At 45.5% G+C, this 16,690-nt stretch overlaps 1 protein-coding gene across 2 annotated transcripts in view; it reads right to left on the minus strand.

Annotated features, from left to right (window-relative positions):
* Positions 1–16,690, minus strand: part of TDRD9 (tudor domain containing 9) — a 99,105-nt gene that overhangs the window by 24,087 nt on the left and 58,328 nt on the right. The window contains exons 19-26 of one of the 2 annotated variants that reach the window (XM_053282528.1): positions 15,415–15,531; positions 12,775–12,882; positions 9,609–9,709; positions 8,164–8,334; positions 6,753–6,861; positions 3,883–4,095; positions 1,395–1,484; positions 1,024–1,284 (exon numbers count right to left, since the gene is read on the minus strand). In XM_053282528.1, coding sequence (XP_053138503.1) covers positions 1,024–1,284; positions 1,395–1,484; positions 3,883–4,095; positions 6,753–6,861; positions 8,164–8,334; positions 9,609–9,709; positions 12,775–12,882; positions 15,415–15,531 — 1,170 coding nt within the window. The remainder of the gene's footprint in view (positions 1–1,023; positions 1,285–1,394; positions 1,485–3,882; positions 4,096–6,752; positions 6,862–8,163; positions 8,335–9,608; positions 9,710–12,774; positions 12,883–15,414; positions 15,532–16,690) is intronic. The other variant, XM_053282525.1, reaches the window with a different exon arrangement.

A 16,690-nucleotide genomic window follows, 5' to 3' on the forward strand; every position in this document is an offset into this window, starting at 1 on the left:
TTTATGTTCCCTGCGACTTCTCAGTTTTTGCTTTAGTTGGCATAATGGGAGGGAAGACAGACACAAACACACTCATCCCAGAGGCCAGGCAAGCCCAGCCAAAGATGCATGGCCCTTGCACACCAGCCTCATTCACAGGAGGCAGTAATGCAGCACCGATCCAACCAGAGGCTCCCTCACAACAGCAGGCCAGGCCGGCCCAGCAAGAGTGCGAGAAGCACGAGAATCTTGCAACTCTTGTGAGAAGGCGGGCAACTCTCGCAAGATTTCAGGACAGGATTTCACGGTAGTCCTACATCTTGTAAGACTTGCCAGGACTGTGTAAGAGCAGGCTGTGTAAGAGCAGGACTGTATGAGTGGGCCAGTCAATGATGAGGGGGCCAGTGATCAACGAGGGTTGCTGCCGGCCAAGGCCAGAGGAGTTGACAGCCCGAGAGCCAGGGAAGGGGACTATGGTGCTGTAACCAGTGTTCCCTCTAGCAGCGATTTCAGATATTGACTACAACTCCCGTAATCACTAGCAAAAGTCCATTGCAGCTGGGGATACTGAGAGTTGTAGTGAACAACATTTGGGAATCCCTGTTAGAGGGAACAGTGACCGTACCCTCCCCTCCCTGGCAATGCTTATCTCTGAGCCCACTTCCCTTCTGCCCAATGGGACCAAGGAGCCAATCAAGGCCTGAACTGCACCAAAGGCTCATAGTTACTCCTTTTGCTTTTTTGTTTTGATTCTCTTATAAAACACTTAATCTCAAGACTGTAAGACACCTTTGGGGGACCTTCTTAGGGTCAAAAGGCAGGACACAGATGCCTAGAAAAATAAATCAATAAATCGGGGGTGGAGGGAGCAGTTGCATTATATACTGAAACTTCATTTCATTTAGAGATAAAAATGAAGGGCAACGTCAAAGAAAGGCAACATGTAGCCCACAGGCTGCCGTCACTCTTTCCCTCCCCCATTTCACAGCTATTAATTTAAGTTAACCATAACAGTTAACTTAACACAAAGAGAGCACCACATACTTTTGATTCATAGGAATCTTCCGCTAACTCAGCATAGCATTCTTGAATAAGTATATCCCGGAGGTTCACAATGTCCACAACTCCTGAATACCGGAACACATCCACATGCAAGATACCATGCACAATTGAAAAGACTTTCACCATCAGAGCACAGCCGTTGACCAAGGAAGCAAATCTTTGGCTTGCTGCGTAACTCCACTGTTCTCCACAGACACGAGAGTGGGCGGAGGGCCGTATTCGGCGCACCTTGAATTCCAATGCCTAAAGCACAAAACTGTTGTTTATTTTTCTGGAAAATCAAAGCCTGGGCTGAAAGACTGTAGTTTCCCCTGCTGTTCTTTGATTCGTTAAAATCAAAGAGAAACCACTACCTGGAAAGGAAGCTCTCGAAGGTGGTTTGGAAGCTCTCGTAAGTGGTCCAAAGCCACTCTTGATCTATTGCCGTAATCTACATAGAAAACCTGGACAAGAAAGGAATAGCTATTAGGACAGACCACCATTTTCCCAAGGCATAGAAGAAAATTGATAGCTTACAAGTTCAATATAGCAACTTCACACAGATGGGTCTATTGCATAGTATGCTTAATGAGGATGCCAGCCACTGAGACCAGCTTTATTCATGAAGACTGCAAGCTAGTCCCAAAAGAGCTGCTATTGTACCACAGGCTTGCAAACTACAGAGTGCAATGTATGGGTTGTCTCTCTAATTTTTGTCTACAACACTGCAAACCACTGGCAAGAATATTTTGAGGTGGTACAGAAACAAGCCATGCAACAGTAAATCCTCAAGTTAAGGCACGCCAATAACTCACTGAATTGTACATCTGCCACTAGGGTGCAGCCATGTCAAGCAGGCTGCACTAGACAGATATGCCTGCAAGAAGCATATTTAATTGAAAACAAAAATAGTGTATAGGAAGCCTCCCTCTTAGCAAACTGCATGAATTAAGGCAGGGGTCATTTATTAAAAGCTATAGAAACCAAGCTCTAGAAGTGAAGTTAGAGGTCTTCCAGCCCGACACAACAGCTGATTTCCCATGTCTTATGGCAGGCACCCAACCCTGGATACCCATAGGCTGCTAGACTACAATTCCCATTATCCACATCTACATTGGTCTGTGCATGATGGGAGTCATAGTCCAGGAACATCTGGAGGCCCAAAGTTGGGAACCTCTGTATTCCATATGAAATGATGCTATGCAGAAGTGATTATATCCCCCCCCCCGCCACCCAGTCATAGGCTGAATTCAGACGTAACATGAAACCGAAGATTGGCGAACCTGCAGTTTCAATTCTAAACTGTAAATCGCACCACATTCTTCCAACCACACTCCTCCAACCTCCAAATCCAGGAGGGGAGGAGAGCCACTCTCTGCTCCTTGGCTGATCCCAGCAAACTTCACACCAGACTGTGGGCAAAGTGTCAGAATGTCAGCCAAGCGGCCGTGATTGGCCACAAAGGGGGCGTGCTGAGCACGGTCATGCATTTTCAGAGCTGTCCACCTGCGGCATGGAAAGGGCATCTGAATCCCTTTCAATGCCACGCCATGCCAGAGCTTCTTCAGACAGCCGTGGCACCACCGCCCCACAGAGAGCCCTGCACCTAAACAGTCCCACACAAGCACGGTTTGGGGGACAGGGGGGATATTTCCCCATTACTCAGGAGAGGGAAGATGAAGACTTCTGAGGAAGCGATATGTATGATAGAGGGCAAAGGATCCTGGGGGGGGGTCTGTCCCACCATGACTTGGGATGCTGTTGCAAGGGAACACCCCATCAAAGCAGTTCATGCAGACCAAACCACACCCCTGCTCCACTGGCACCTTGCTGTGGGTAGACTATCCTTCTTATGAGAGGGCCAGTCTATTGAGGAGTACCATGCGGTTGTAACCCCTAGGTCGCCAGTCGAACTGCATGCCCACAAGTTGAGCTAACCCAACAACGGGGGCCCTGCTTGTGTGGGGCCCCCAACTCTGCATGGTAAAAAGGTAGGACAAGCGCTGCAACCCCACCCACCCACCCCCCGCTTTCCTGTGAAACCTTGAACACGTGGGGGGGGGGATACCAGATGCACGGATGGATCTTTAAACCCATTCAAAATTCCTGGGTTTGGCCCAGCGTTGCACCGTATGCAGATCTACCGGCACAGGGAATTGCAGGGGAGGGGATCCCTGATTTCCACCAACCTCAGGGGAGTGGGGTCACCATTTCAGGGAATAAGCAAGCATACACATGGCCACATGGGTGGACAGGCTGGCAGTGAGTAAGCTTTGGCAGCTGCCGCAAAGCTGTCGGGCAACTCCATAGCTGGCTGGGTGACAGGAGGGGAGGGGCTTCTGCTCAGAGAGGTGGCCAGTGAAAAGCACCAGCAGCCATGGAGCGGCCGCATTCCTGAGTGGGTCTGCACCACCACCTCTATGATTGTGCTTTGAAAATTGGCACAAAACCACCATCATGGCAGCTTCCTATATTGGACATAATGCTTCGGCAGCCAACTTTTGTGTAAAGCGAAGGTTCAAACTGGAGTTTGGCAAGGCAAACCGCAGGTCGCTTTCAGCTCAAAACCATGGTTGCATGAATTCATACATAATGGAGCGCCAACCTCTGCCCCGTTTAACTCTGGTTTCATGTTACGTCTGAATTTGGCCATAATGTTTGAACTGGCCCTCAAGTTTGCTTCAGAGATGGATGCAAGTGTTTACTGAAAACACAAACAAAAGTTTTAAAAAACCTAGAAGTAAGTGGGTCCCCTAATGGGAATCCATTCACACTTTTTCCAGGCAGGCTGACCACTTAACTTTCATGCCACAAAAGGGTTATCTACTACCCTGGTTTGAATTATGTAAATGAAAAGCATACCTCGGCACTCTCCCCAGACACAAACAGTACTTGGGCTCTGTAGTATCTCTCGTGCTCCCAGTCAGTAAATGGGGCCAAACAAACCAAATCTGGGTAGGGACGAACTGGCAAAGGGCTCAGGTCCAGCTGGTTGATCTCAGCAGTGATGTTTTTCAGCAGACTCATATTTTTTTCATCTATTCTGTAGCCCCAGAAGTGCCCAACCTCTACTACCTGAAGAAAGATAGTGTAGTTTGTAACACATTGGCAGGACCTGAGGTTTCTACTGCCTTGGGAGCTGTCGTAAATCTGTTAGCTCAGCTAACCCAACAGGATTTGCAACCCCCTTCAGCACTCCCCCTGTGAGTTAACAGAAAGTAGCAGCGAAGCTGCACGAAGGAAAACAAAAGGCTCACAAAGAAAATAGTAAATGAATCAAGTCCCCTGAACTGAACTAAGTACCCCCCTCTAACAATAACTGAGTAATAACTGAAAAGAAAACAACAGAGCAAGGAATGAAAAAGAACAAAGGACACCAGAGCAAGGACTTAACGGAACAAGAACACAGAGCAGGAAAGAACAGTACAAGGGCAAACTGGAACTCGGAAAAGTTGAGAATTCGAAATAGAACACGGTCCGCGGTCAGCGAAAGTTGCTAACAGCACTGGTGGAAATCACAGACTGCTTGATATATGGCTCAAGAGAACTAGCAGCCAATCAGGCTTCCCTGAGTCAGCACTTCTGCTTCCTCTCTTGTGATCTTCTGCGCCTGCATGTCTCCCACTGAACTTTCCTTTTGAGATGTCTTCTCAAGACAGGTGAAATCCCAGCTTCCTCCTGATCAGCCTGCTCCTGATCAGGATTCACGTCTAGCAGCTGTTCCGATTCCTCAGCTCCAGAGTCTGGTCTCCCTGCCAAATCCTGTTGCTGTGCCTCTGAGCCCTCACTAGAAGGCAAATCCTCCCGTTCCTCCTCTGACTCTTCTGAGTCAGAAGTCTGCGCCATGACAGGAGCACACACCCTGCCCCCATTCCCATGCAAGACTATTTCTGTTGTTGGTTCCGGTGCTCTGAGATTGGGAGTGTTGTATGAACCCACCAATCTCAGCATATTCCACCCTGCTTGTGGCACAGAATCAGACAGCTGGATCTCAGATTTGAAGTGAGAGACATATGGTTTTGTGCCGCAAACAGGACTGAATACGAGATTAGCGAGTTTGTACGGCACGCCCAATCTCGGTGTATCAGAACCAAGAATGGAAGCAGAAGCTCACGTGGGAAGAAGCACATGCTCACAGGTTGGCAGCAACCCTCAGGTGCCACGATGTACACATTTTATTTATTACTTTTAATAGAGGTGTAAGACTCTAGAAATGTCTCTCTGGAAATAGTTATGGAAACAGAGTAGTGGCCTCAGGGCCACTTCACACATATGTGCTTGGCACACCATTATGTGATGGCCTGCTTGTGCCAACAGGCAACACAGACAGAAATGATCTTTAGGCTGCAAATGGTCCTTTCCACTTCTCATTAATTTCAACAGTGATGGGGTCTGTGGGGAGGAACTGATTCTTCTCCCAGAAGATCTAAACTTTAAAAAGGCCTTCGATATTCCTACCTTCCAAGTAAGAGGGCATCAACCGAACTAATGCTCCCATCATGACTACCTGTCCAGGATACACTCCACATATTTATTTGAAGCATTTCTTTGCTGCTTTTCTATCGAAACAGCATGCAAAGCAGCTTGTAAAAACACAACTATAATAAAAACAGTACAGTGTTTATCTGAATAGAAGATAACCCTGAATTTAAGATGCCCCCCTTAAAAAATAGAGGTTAAATACAGGTTATACCTGTATTTACAGATATATACCTGTATTTTTAAAGGTATACCTGTAAATGTAAACCGCCTTGTGATCGTTTTAATGAAAGGCAGTATATAAATCTAACAATAAAATAAAATAAAATAAAATAAAAAGATAGATAGATATATAGATAGAGTAAATAACTGAATTTAAAACAACCCCACCCCCATTTCTAATACCAAAGAACTTGGAAAATTAAAATAACTTAGAAATTAATGAGAACTGGAAAGGACCATATGCAGCCTAAAGATCATGACCCATTTCTGTCTGTAGCCTGTTTGCACCTAGTCTTGGATTCAGGTAGATACAGTATAAAACCAGAGGAAGGCAAGGACAGGAAACAAATAAAATCTTGGGGAAAATACTTATCACAGAGAAAAGATCAATTATACTCATATACAATTGGTATAACACAACAGTACACAACGACCATCAACATGACTAGACATCACTAAAAGGCAAAAAGAAACATTTGTCTTCTGAACAACAAAATGACAGAAGGTGCTTCCCTCAGAAAAAGTAATTTCACAAACAGGGCATCACTGCAGAATAAACTCTTTTCTAAGTCACTTCAACAATGCAACCCAGAGAAGGGGCTTCTGATGCAGATTAACATTTTGGATATTTGCATGCAAAACTCTGCAGTGGCCTTCAGATCACAAATGAAGCTCTACGCAGCACTTTCAGTAGACCAAGAGTTTCCAGCCTTGGGTCCCCAGATGTTCCTGGGCTAGAACTACGTGGCTGGAGATGACGGGAGTTGCAGTTCAACAGCATCCTTCAAAGGTTGGGAATCCTTGCTGCAGGCAATGAGAAATTGTGAGGGAAGCAGGAGAAGGCCTCCACTCACAGAATGGAGATCTGGACCCATTTCGTAGCAGACTCTAAAAGCTCCAATCTGAAGTGGATTGGGATGTACTATGGTGGAAGACACACACTCAGAGTCTGGGGCCCAACCTCCCCACTTTAGAACATGCCTCCACTGCTACCTGCTGTGGTATGGTTTTAACTTGGAAGTGATCCAGACCTCTGTAACGTTGATAGATAAGTGGAGGCTGGTTATGGTCTTCTGTTCCAATGCATCCAAGAACTTCTGCACGGGAGCTACTGTATGCTTCTGGAAGTCCACATTCACTCTAAAACACACACAAACACAGTCACTGAACTGCTAGGCTTGAAGATTTCCCCCCTCAAAACATCTTCCAGGCATCATCCCAAACAGCGGCCCATTCTCTGTACAGTTTTGATTTTACAAATTCCCGCAGTAGAGATGTGATTGTCCGGGGGGGGAGGGGGAAGATACAGAAAATTCAGGGAAATTTTTTTGTGGTTTTTTTCCCCTCTCCAAGGCCCAAGACCGACAAATTGGAAATTTTGGAAAAAATAGAAAAAACCTCTTATTTTTATTTATTATTGTTACTGTTAAATTTATACCCCACCTTTCACTAAGAAAATCCCAAGGCGGCTCACAATAAAATTTAAAAACAAGATTATAAAAAAGACACATTAAAATATTGAACTAAAAAAATATAAAAACAAATCTGATTTTAAAAAATATTAAAACACAAGCATAAAAACAGTACAAAAATACAAGCAGCAGCAGTGGAGACAATCATATAAAAGCCTGTGTAAAAAGCCATGATTTGACATGCTTTCTAAAAACTGTGGAGACTGAGAAGCGGATACGCACTGGGAGAGCATTCCAGAGTCTGGGGTCAGCAACAGAGAAGGCCCTGTCCCAAGTGCACGATAATCTAGCCTCCCTCATTGTCGGCACCTGGAACAGAGACCCCTCAGAGCCCCTTAGGTGGATATGGCCTAAGAGGCATATCCACTATCCTAGTACACAGCCAGACACCATCCCATAAAGGTAAAGTGTGCCATCGAGTCAGTGTTGACTCCTTGCGACCACAGAGCCTTGTGGTTGTCTTTGGTAGAATACAGGAGGGATTTACCATTGCCTCCTTCCACACAGTATGAGATGATGACTTTCAGCATCTTCCTATATTGCTGCTGCCCGATACAGGTGTTTCCCATAGTCTGGGAAACATACCAGTGGAGATTCAAACCAGCAACCTCTGGCTTGCTAGGTAAGTCATTTCCCTGCACGTCATACAGGGGTGCTTTCCAGATTAGACCGTGCAATGGGGTCACAGCAGATCTTGGAAGTGTGTTTCCTACGGTTGTGACACCGCAGGCCCTACACTGATAGCAGCTTGCCGCACACATTTCCGAGGCCTTGTGTTGAATTTAATCGCTGTGATATAGTGCTATGGCGTCGTGTATCCGGCGTAAAAAAGTTGCTGGTTTTTTGGGTTCTTAGTTTCTGCCAAACTGCTCCCCCTGTTTATGTTTCAAATGCGATTTGCCTGAACAGAAGCATTTTGCTGCTGTTGAGCAGCTAATCTGGAAAGTGCCCTGACCCCATAATACTCTACCGTGTGCCCCTGACCATCATGGTGGTTCCTCTCATTTCCCCCTCAATCTCCTCTGGGAAATGTACATTCAGTATGAGTGGAGTCCGCAGCTGCTTCATCTTGAGGGCCATGTAGACTGCAGGAAGAGTTCTAAAACCATCTGTCGGGTTCCGGGAGAACTCTATGAAGGCTCTGTTTGAAAAGAGGAGCAAAGATTGTGTTCTGGGGATTAGAACTGAAATAAAATATTGCTGCATGCTTATATCAGTACAAGTCAGAGATTAAAAAGGGAAAGTTGGCAAAATGTCATCTCTTCGACTCATTCTCCGTTGGGGGGCGGGGCCAAGATGGCCACCAGTCAACAGCTTGATTCATGAGCTCCTGCCCCGACCTGGGCTTCCCCCGACTCCTGAGCAATGCCTTCCAGGGGCTTGCCTCCCCCCAAGGAGAAGAAAAAATCTCGCAACAGCCCTATCAACAAGAGTCCGGCCAACTACAGTGGATGACGCATTGGAAAGAAGAAACAAACTAAGCTTGACTCCTTCCTCCTGCTATCAGAGGCAACAGCGGAAGATGTGTACGCTGTGAGTACTAGGAAAAGATTTATGGCTCTGGGCTTGGAGGGCCCCCTCCCCTCAGACAAAGAGGCTTCTTCATGCAAGCCTTTATATATTTTATAGATTTCTGTTTTTTATGCCTTTTAACCTTCATAAAACTTTATGCCCCCCACCCTTTTAAGCTTTTTACGCATTTTTATGACTGCATAGACTATTTTACTATTTCTCAGGTGTGATTCTGTTTTTACTATTTTTAGTATTCTTAGTCCTTTTAGTATTATTATGTACCATTTTACACGTAATCACTTTTACCTGCTCTCATTTTAAGTTGTAATCACCCTTATACTTTATGCTGGTCTGTGACCATAATAAAGATTGACTGATTGATTCTCCATTAGGGAGAGACTATTTTTCAATGTTCTCTGAAGTGCAGAACATAGATGGGCTTAACCAGCTGCTCCCCACGGCTTCTGTTCACTCCAAAGGCAATGGTAGACACACATGAAAATCTGCTTCTTGCCAAGTAGCAAATAGCTGCACTGTGGATGGGGCCATCAAGCAAATGGAACAGCATATGGTTGCAGCCAAGGTGCAGAAACCTTTCTTCCCAATCACCCCACAAAAGCAAGTTTCTAGTCCTCATGAATATATGCTTAAGAAGGTATGACTGCCAAGGTCTTGGGAGATGCAGCTAAGTGAGGCTCCCAGTGACTGCGGGCAGGAATTTAGTACCGCTTTGAGACCTGGTTATATAGGCAGCACAAAAATGTGTTAAATGAATGAATGAATGAATGAATGAATGAATGAATGAACAAATAAATAAATAAATAAATGGTTTTTACATAAATCCACCTTAGCAAATGTCATCTTAATTATATCCTGTTTAGGCCAGTTTAAACATTTACTTACTTGGATCCATCATAGGTAATGGATTTTACTTGGCCACACTGTCTAAACAGGGACTGCAGCTGTTTATAGTAGAGGAAGCCATAAGGGGGAATGTTCTTCAGCTGTTAATGGGGGGAAAGGTATTCAGAGAGGTCAGGTTTTTACAGTTTAACGTTATTTTATAATACATTAGGATACTATTATTAATTGATCCTCCTCCTCCAAGAACGGTATCTATGAACTGCCTTCCAACATAAGCACACAAGGCAGGGTTCACATAACAACAGATGTGCTCTTAGTGGGCTCCCATTTGAATCGCATGGGCAAGTTCTAGGGAGCGAGCATCATCCGAACCAGTCCAATATGAAGATTAGACTCACCAAAAATTACTCACACACATACACTCCCCCCCCCCCCCCCACACACACACACTCTCTCAGGAAACACCATCTGTAGCCACTGGGAAGGATGCTACACTGGGGCCAAACAGGCGCAGTTGCTCTCCCTGTGCTAAACAGAAGAAAGCCTCCTCTTTCAAAGGTGCTCCTTTGACCAGTTAGAAGAGCCCTGCTGGATCAGACCCAGGCCCATCTATTCCAGCAGCCGGATTGCTCCAATGGCCGGCCAGCTGCCTCTGGGACATGACATAAGGTGAAGGCATGCCTCCACTCCTGCCATTGATTCCCTGCAACTGGATTCAATGGCATGCTGCTTTTGAACCCAGAAGTTCTATAGCCAGACTAGTAGCCATTGATAGATTTGTGCTTCATGAGTCAAAGTTAGTGACTTTGACTCAAGCTCTGAACAAGAGCCAGGCAGTGCAAGTTTGAAATAAAAACAACTTTCCTGTAGTTTAAAACCATTTCCTCTTGCTCTACCTTCAGCGGTCAAAAAGGTATGCGGTTCCCTTTCTCTCACCAAAAGGGTTCTCAGGGATCGAAAGCACAAATGACCCCTGCAGGCCATGCAGTCTTCAGCCTGCACTGGGTCAAGCCACTCCGCACATTTGACAGACTAGCTCAGAATCACACATCGACTGTGCACAGACAGAGAGCACTTCTAAAATGACAATGTATAGCACGTTCAGTGCTGCTGTCCCTCTTCTCTTCTTTGACAAAGTTCCTCATCAAAGACTCCTGAGGAAACTTAGTGGTCATGGGATAAGCGGACAAGGACAGGTGTGGATTGCTAACTGGTTGAAAGACAGGAAACAGAGGGGAGGTATAAATGGAGAGTTTTCACAATGGAGGGAAGTAAGAAGTGAGGTCCCCCAGGGATCTGTCCTGGGACCGGTGCTTTTTAATTTATTCATAAATGATCTAGAAGTAGGAGTAAGCAGCAAGGTGGCCAAATATGCAGATGATACCAAACTCTTTTGGGTAGTGAAATCCAAAACGGATTGTGAGGAGCTCCAAAAGGATCTCTCCAAACTGGGGGAGTGGGCGACGAAGTGGCAAATGAAGTTCAATGTTGGCAAGTGTAAAGTGATGCACACTGGGACGAAAAACCCCAGCTTCAAGTATACGTCGATGGGATCTGAGCTGTCGGTGACTGACCAGGAGAGGGATCTTGGGGTCATGGTGGACAGCTCGTTGAAAGTGTCGACTCAATGTGCTGCAGCTGTGAAAAAGGCCAATTCCATGCTAGGGATCATTAGGGAGGGGATTGAAAATAAAACTGCTAATATTATAATGCCCTTAGATGTGGCCACACCTGGAGTACTGCGTACAATTCTGGTCCCAACATCTGAAGCAGGACATTGTTGAACTGGAGAAGGTACAGAAGAGGGCAACTAAGATGATCAGGGGCCTAGAGCACCTCTCTTATGAGACAAGGCTACAACACCTGGGGTTTTTTAGTTTAGAAAAAAGACGACTGTGGGGAGTCATGATAGAGATCTATAAAATCATGCATGGTGTGGAGAAAGTGGATAGAGAGAAATTCTTCTCCCTCTCACATAACACTACAACCAGGGGTCATCCCATGAATTTGATTGCCAGGAAATCTAGGGCCAACTAACGGAAGCACTTTTTCACACAACACATAATCAAGTTGTGGAATTCTCTGCCACGAGATGTGGTGACAGCCAACAACCTGGATTGCTTTAAGAGGGGTTTGGATGACTCCATGGAGGAGAGGTCTATCAATGGCTACTAGTCAGACGGCTATAGGCTACCTCCAGCCTCAAAGGCAGGATGCATCTTAGTACCAGTTGCAGGGGAGTAACAGCAGGAGAGAGGGCATGCCCTCAACTCCTGCTGTAGGCTTTCAGCAGCATCTGGTGGGCCACTGTTCGAAACAGGATGCTGGACTAGATGGGCCTTGGGCCTGATGCAGCAGGGCTGGTCTTATGTTCCTTCTCCTGAGGAGACTATGCTCCTTGGTTACCTTCTCCTCCTTCTCCTGCCGCCACTGAGAGAGCAAGACCAGGTGCTGACTGGGCACTGAGGGGGCTACAAAACAACAGTAGGGGTTACACAGCAGTGGAGCTGCGCATTGAGTGAGGTGTGTATACATCCCACACTCACCCTGGATTAAAGAAAGCACAGGAACCCACCAATCCTGCCACAACAAACCCTTTTGTTTAGAAGGTTCACAATTAATCAGTAAGTGGACACATCCTGAGCGCTAAGGTCATTAGCTTTCTTCCAGAGTATTCCCTGCATTTTCAGTCATGCAGAAAACCACTATTTGGACAAGTCTGGACTTAACTTAGACCAAAACATGAGATTTATATGCAAGGAACCAGCATCACATAGCAGAGGGAGTGCTGGGCTTGGAGGGAATGCCCTGCGTTCAAATCCCTGCATAGCCATGAAGCTAACTGCAAAACCCTAGACCAAGGCTGTGCACTGGCCCTCCACCTGTTGCTGGACTACAACTCCCATCAGCCCGACTACTGGCCACTGTGGCTAAGGATGATGGGAGTTGTAGTCCAACAATAGCTGGAGGGTCGACAGTGAGCAGCCCTAGTGTAGACAATTCCAGTTTAGTTCTAACTCGCAGAGTTGCTGCGGAGAAAAGTAATGCATGCCCCTTGAGCTCATTGGAAGGTGGGCAGGATGCAAATGTGATAGAGAAGAGGCAAATGGTAAATACATTATCATTAAACAAAAAGAAGGAAGTCATAGCAGTGATCAGGCCATGGCATACCCAGAGTGGATTGCTCAAGCTTAATTTGACCTACCATAACAGTTGTTTTGGGATCTTTGCCCGACAGCTCCTTTGCAGCAATTTCTTCATCGTGGTATCCAAAAGTAAAATAATTTGGATAGAAAGCTCCAGCCATTACCACCTAAAAAAGAGCAACCCATTTATTATTATTATTATTATTATTAATTCGATTTCTATACCACCCTTCCAAAAATGGCTCAAGGCGATTTACACAGAGAAATAACAAACAAAAAAATAAGATGGCTCCCTGTCCCCAAAGGGCTCACAATCTAAAAAAAAACCATAAGACAGACACCAGCAACAGTCACTGGAGGTACTGTGCTGGGGGTGGGTAGGGCCAGTTACTCTCCCCCTGATAAATAAAGAGAATCACCATAGTAAAAGGTGCCTCTTTGCCCAGCTAGCAGGGGTAATTTGTTCAACTGTGATGGTGCAAGTCCACTAATCAAGTGATCCTTGTCAACTGTTTCGTGCTTCAAGTGATCCTCTTGACATCGGCCCTTTACATGTACTGTGCAGTCCAATGTATCCCCCTTGGCCATATGGCTTCCATGTATCCACTTATCGTGCAACATTGACAGAAAAGCATTGTGAATTTCCCCCCAGCTTATTTAGTGCATGAGAAGTGCTGCTGTTGAGATGGGAGCAACAGCAGAGAAGCCAAGAGACAAACATTGCTGCTATTAGTGTAAATGGACTACTACCCAAGACATATCTAGCTGCAAAGACTGGAAGCATCCCATTAGAGCAGTGATCTTCACTATTTTTCAAGTGGAGGCCACTTTGTCAAAAAACCTTCCATGCCAGAGCCATCTCTTAGTGTGCTAACCTCTGCACAGTACAGGTTGACCTCGTTAATCACAGTACCGCCATTCACATTTCTGCGTATTTGCCCCTGACCTCATTATCAATGGATACAAAAGAATTCAAGCCCACATACCTGAAGTTTCAGGATGGACAGAAAATGAACTCAGAGGTAATTTCTGGCCGCCATTTTGTGAAGAGAAGCCAATTTGTGATTTATTTGGTTAAAAAAGAAATTTTTAACACAAATTTTCACAGAAAAATGGGGGATTTGGGAGCATTCCTAGACAGCTGGAGACCCGCAGAGCATGGCATGACAATTTATTTCATAAGTATGTGTGTGTGTTTTTGCCATTTTTTGGCCCATTTTCCAGCCTCCAGGAACCTAACCCTTGCCCCCCCTTCCAATTGCCACAATGCAGTGTTATCCATAGTTCCATTATCTGTGGTTGTGGGGGAGAACGGAAACCCCATGGATAACAGGATTCACCTGTACTGCACCTTTCTCAGTCCTGGGAGGTCCCTTTAAAAAAAAGATAGGACCCTCTCTGAAAAGCTCTATGGAGAAAGTGCGGGCAAAGGCTACACTTCCCAGCACACCTTCCAAGATGATGCAGGGGCTTAAGAGGGCTCCATTTCCCTAACACCAGTGCTGGGCAAAACATAGCACTGAACAAAGGGAATGGTCTCTGGAGAGAGGAGAGCTAGTCTTGTGGTAGCAGGCATGAATTGTCCCCTTTTCTAATCAGGATCCACCCTGGTTTGCATTTGAATGGGGAGACTACATGTGTGAGCACTATACGATATTCCCCTTAGGGGATGGGGCCGCTTTGGAAAGAGCATCTGCATGTTTGCATGCAGAAGGTTCCAAGTTCTCTCCCTGGCATCTCCATGATGGGGCTGAGAGAGACGCTTGACTGCAACCTGGGAGAGGCTGCTGCCAGTCCGTGTAAACAATACTGAGCTAGATGGACCAATGGTCTGGGCTCAGTATAGGCAGCTTTATGTTCTTATGGTGCCAGGGGGACAGTGCAGAATATTCACCTTTGGCTGAAGCTCCACACAAGCTTTACAAACAATTAGTCAGGGTGCAGCACTTAGGTTTGATGGGAACCACCACTGCCCCCAGGTCTTACAATGAAGAACACTGTATTAGGGCATCTCATCCCAACCATTTAGACCTGTGATTGATCCCAAGTTCCCCCCGAAATAAAATCAAAGCATTTGTTCAGGTCCCACAAACATTTACTGGGATATAAGCGCATAGGGTTGCAATGAAGGCCTTGGAAAGGATATTTAGACGCTGTGATGTGTCTACACCTACAAAGATTAGAATAATTTGGACAATGGTTTTCCCCGTGACACTCTATGGATATGAAAGCTGGACTTTGAAGAAGCAAGATAGAAAAAGCATTGGTGCTTTTGAACTTTGGTGCTGGAGAAGACTTTTGAGGATACCATGGACAGCCAGGAAAACAAACAAATGGATCATAGAACAAATAAATCCAAATTTTTCTCTCGACGCACAAATGAACAGGCTCAAACTATCATACTTTGGACACATTATACGAAGATCCAGCTCCCTTGAAAAGTCCATAATGCTGGGGAAAGTTGAAGGAAAGAGAAGAAGAGGACGACCAACAGCAAAGTGGATGGATTCAATTACAACAGCAATAAATGCACCACTGAGGGACCTTAAAGGCCAAGTTGAAGACAGATAATCCTGGAGAGAATCTACCTATGTGATCACTAAAAGTCGACACCAACTTGAAGGCACTTAATCAAGCAAGCAAGCAAGCATGTTTCAGTTCCCATGAACTACTACACCCCATCTACCCAGCTGTCCTACCTGCAAAATGAAGCGCTGCTTATACATTTGCTCAGGATCCTTGCTGGGTGGCTGGGGGTTGACGTTCATGTTAAATACTTGGACTCTTTTTTTCAACTCCTCATACAATTCAGCCACCTAGAAATGGGAGAGCAAATGAAGTGATTAAGCATTTTTAAAAATTCTTTGAGATGGTTGAAAAAACAAAACTAGAAAAAAAAAATCCACACCATTTTATATGTATAGGCAGCAGATACTTAGCAAAATTAAATATTAGTAGAATTAGCAGCAGGAGTGATAGGAACAATTGAACCCTAGAGGCTGAAAGAGAGGCATTGAGCTAGGAATCACACTCTCCTTACTTACAGAAAACACATGAAATCCATAAACTATGCCTCCCCGGAAACCACACAGCAACGTTTGACAGAGGAAATGGGTTTCTTCCTTGATACTGGCAGGTGAGTGTATCACACATCCCAGACAGCGATGTAGTGCTGCAGGGACGGGCAGGGACACAGTCCCAGTACTTTTTCCCCTCCAGGGTCTCAGCAGGGACACAAAGTCTTGGCTTTCTACATGGAAATAATGTGCTGCTTTTGCTATTCCAACCGTTCATTACCATTCTTCCTGCCGTAGGAACATAGGAAGTTGCCTTATACAGAGTCAGACCATTGGTCCATCTAGCTCAGTACTGTCTACACTGACTGGCAGCGGCTCCTCCAAGGTGGCAGGCAGGAGTCTTTTCCAGCCCTAACTGGAGATGCTGCCAGGGATTGAACCTGGGACCATTAGCATGCAAGTCCCACAGTCGATTAGTGTCAGGACATCCTAAAATGAATCAACAGGGAATGCCCACTGAAACGCACTGGTTCTTTCGAAACGGCCATGGAATGCATTGGATTTCCATGCATTCTTATGGCCACTTAGAAAGAACCACAGCGTTTCAGTGGGCATTTCCTGTCATTCATTCTAGTACAATCCCTAGAGTCTGCATGATCCTTGACTTCTTGTAACAGAACCCCCCAAATTATTGCATCTATTCAAATGTATCTTTGTAATCTTTGTAAACCGCCCAGAGACGTAAGTTTTAGGCGGTATAAAAATATGTTAAATGAATGAATGAATGAATGAGGGGTATGGCCATTGGGATGGGTGTGGCTATGGGGACTTCATGGAGAGTACCTGCACTTCTGAATGTGTGACTACATCACTGATCGTAAACACATGGCAAAGGTCATGAACATTAATTGTAGTCCAACAACAAGTAGACCCATCATCTCCTAAACCTAGCAGGAAG

Source organism: Hemicordylus capensis, chromosome 1 (genome assembly GCF_027244095.1).
Source record: "Hemicordylus capensis ecotype Gifberg chromosome 1, rHemCap1.1.pri, whole genome shotgun sequence".
Classification (NCBI taxonomy): Eukaryota; Metazoa; Chordata; class Lepidosauria; order Squamata; family Cordylidae; genus Hemicordylus; species Hemicordylus capensis.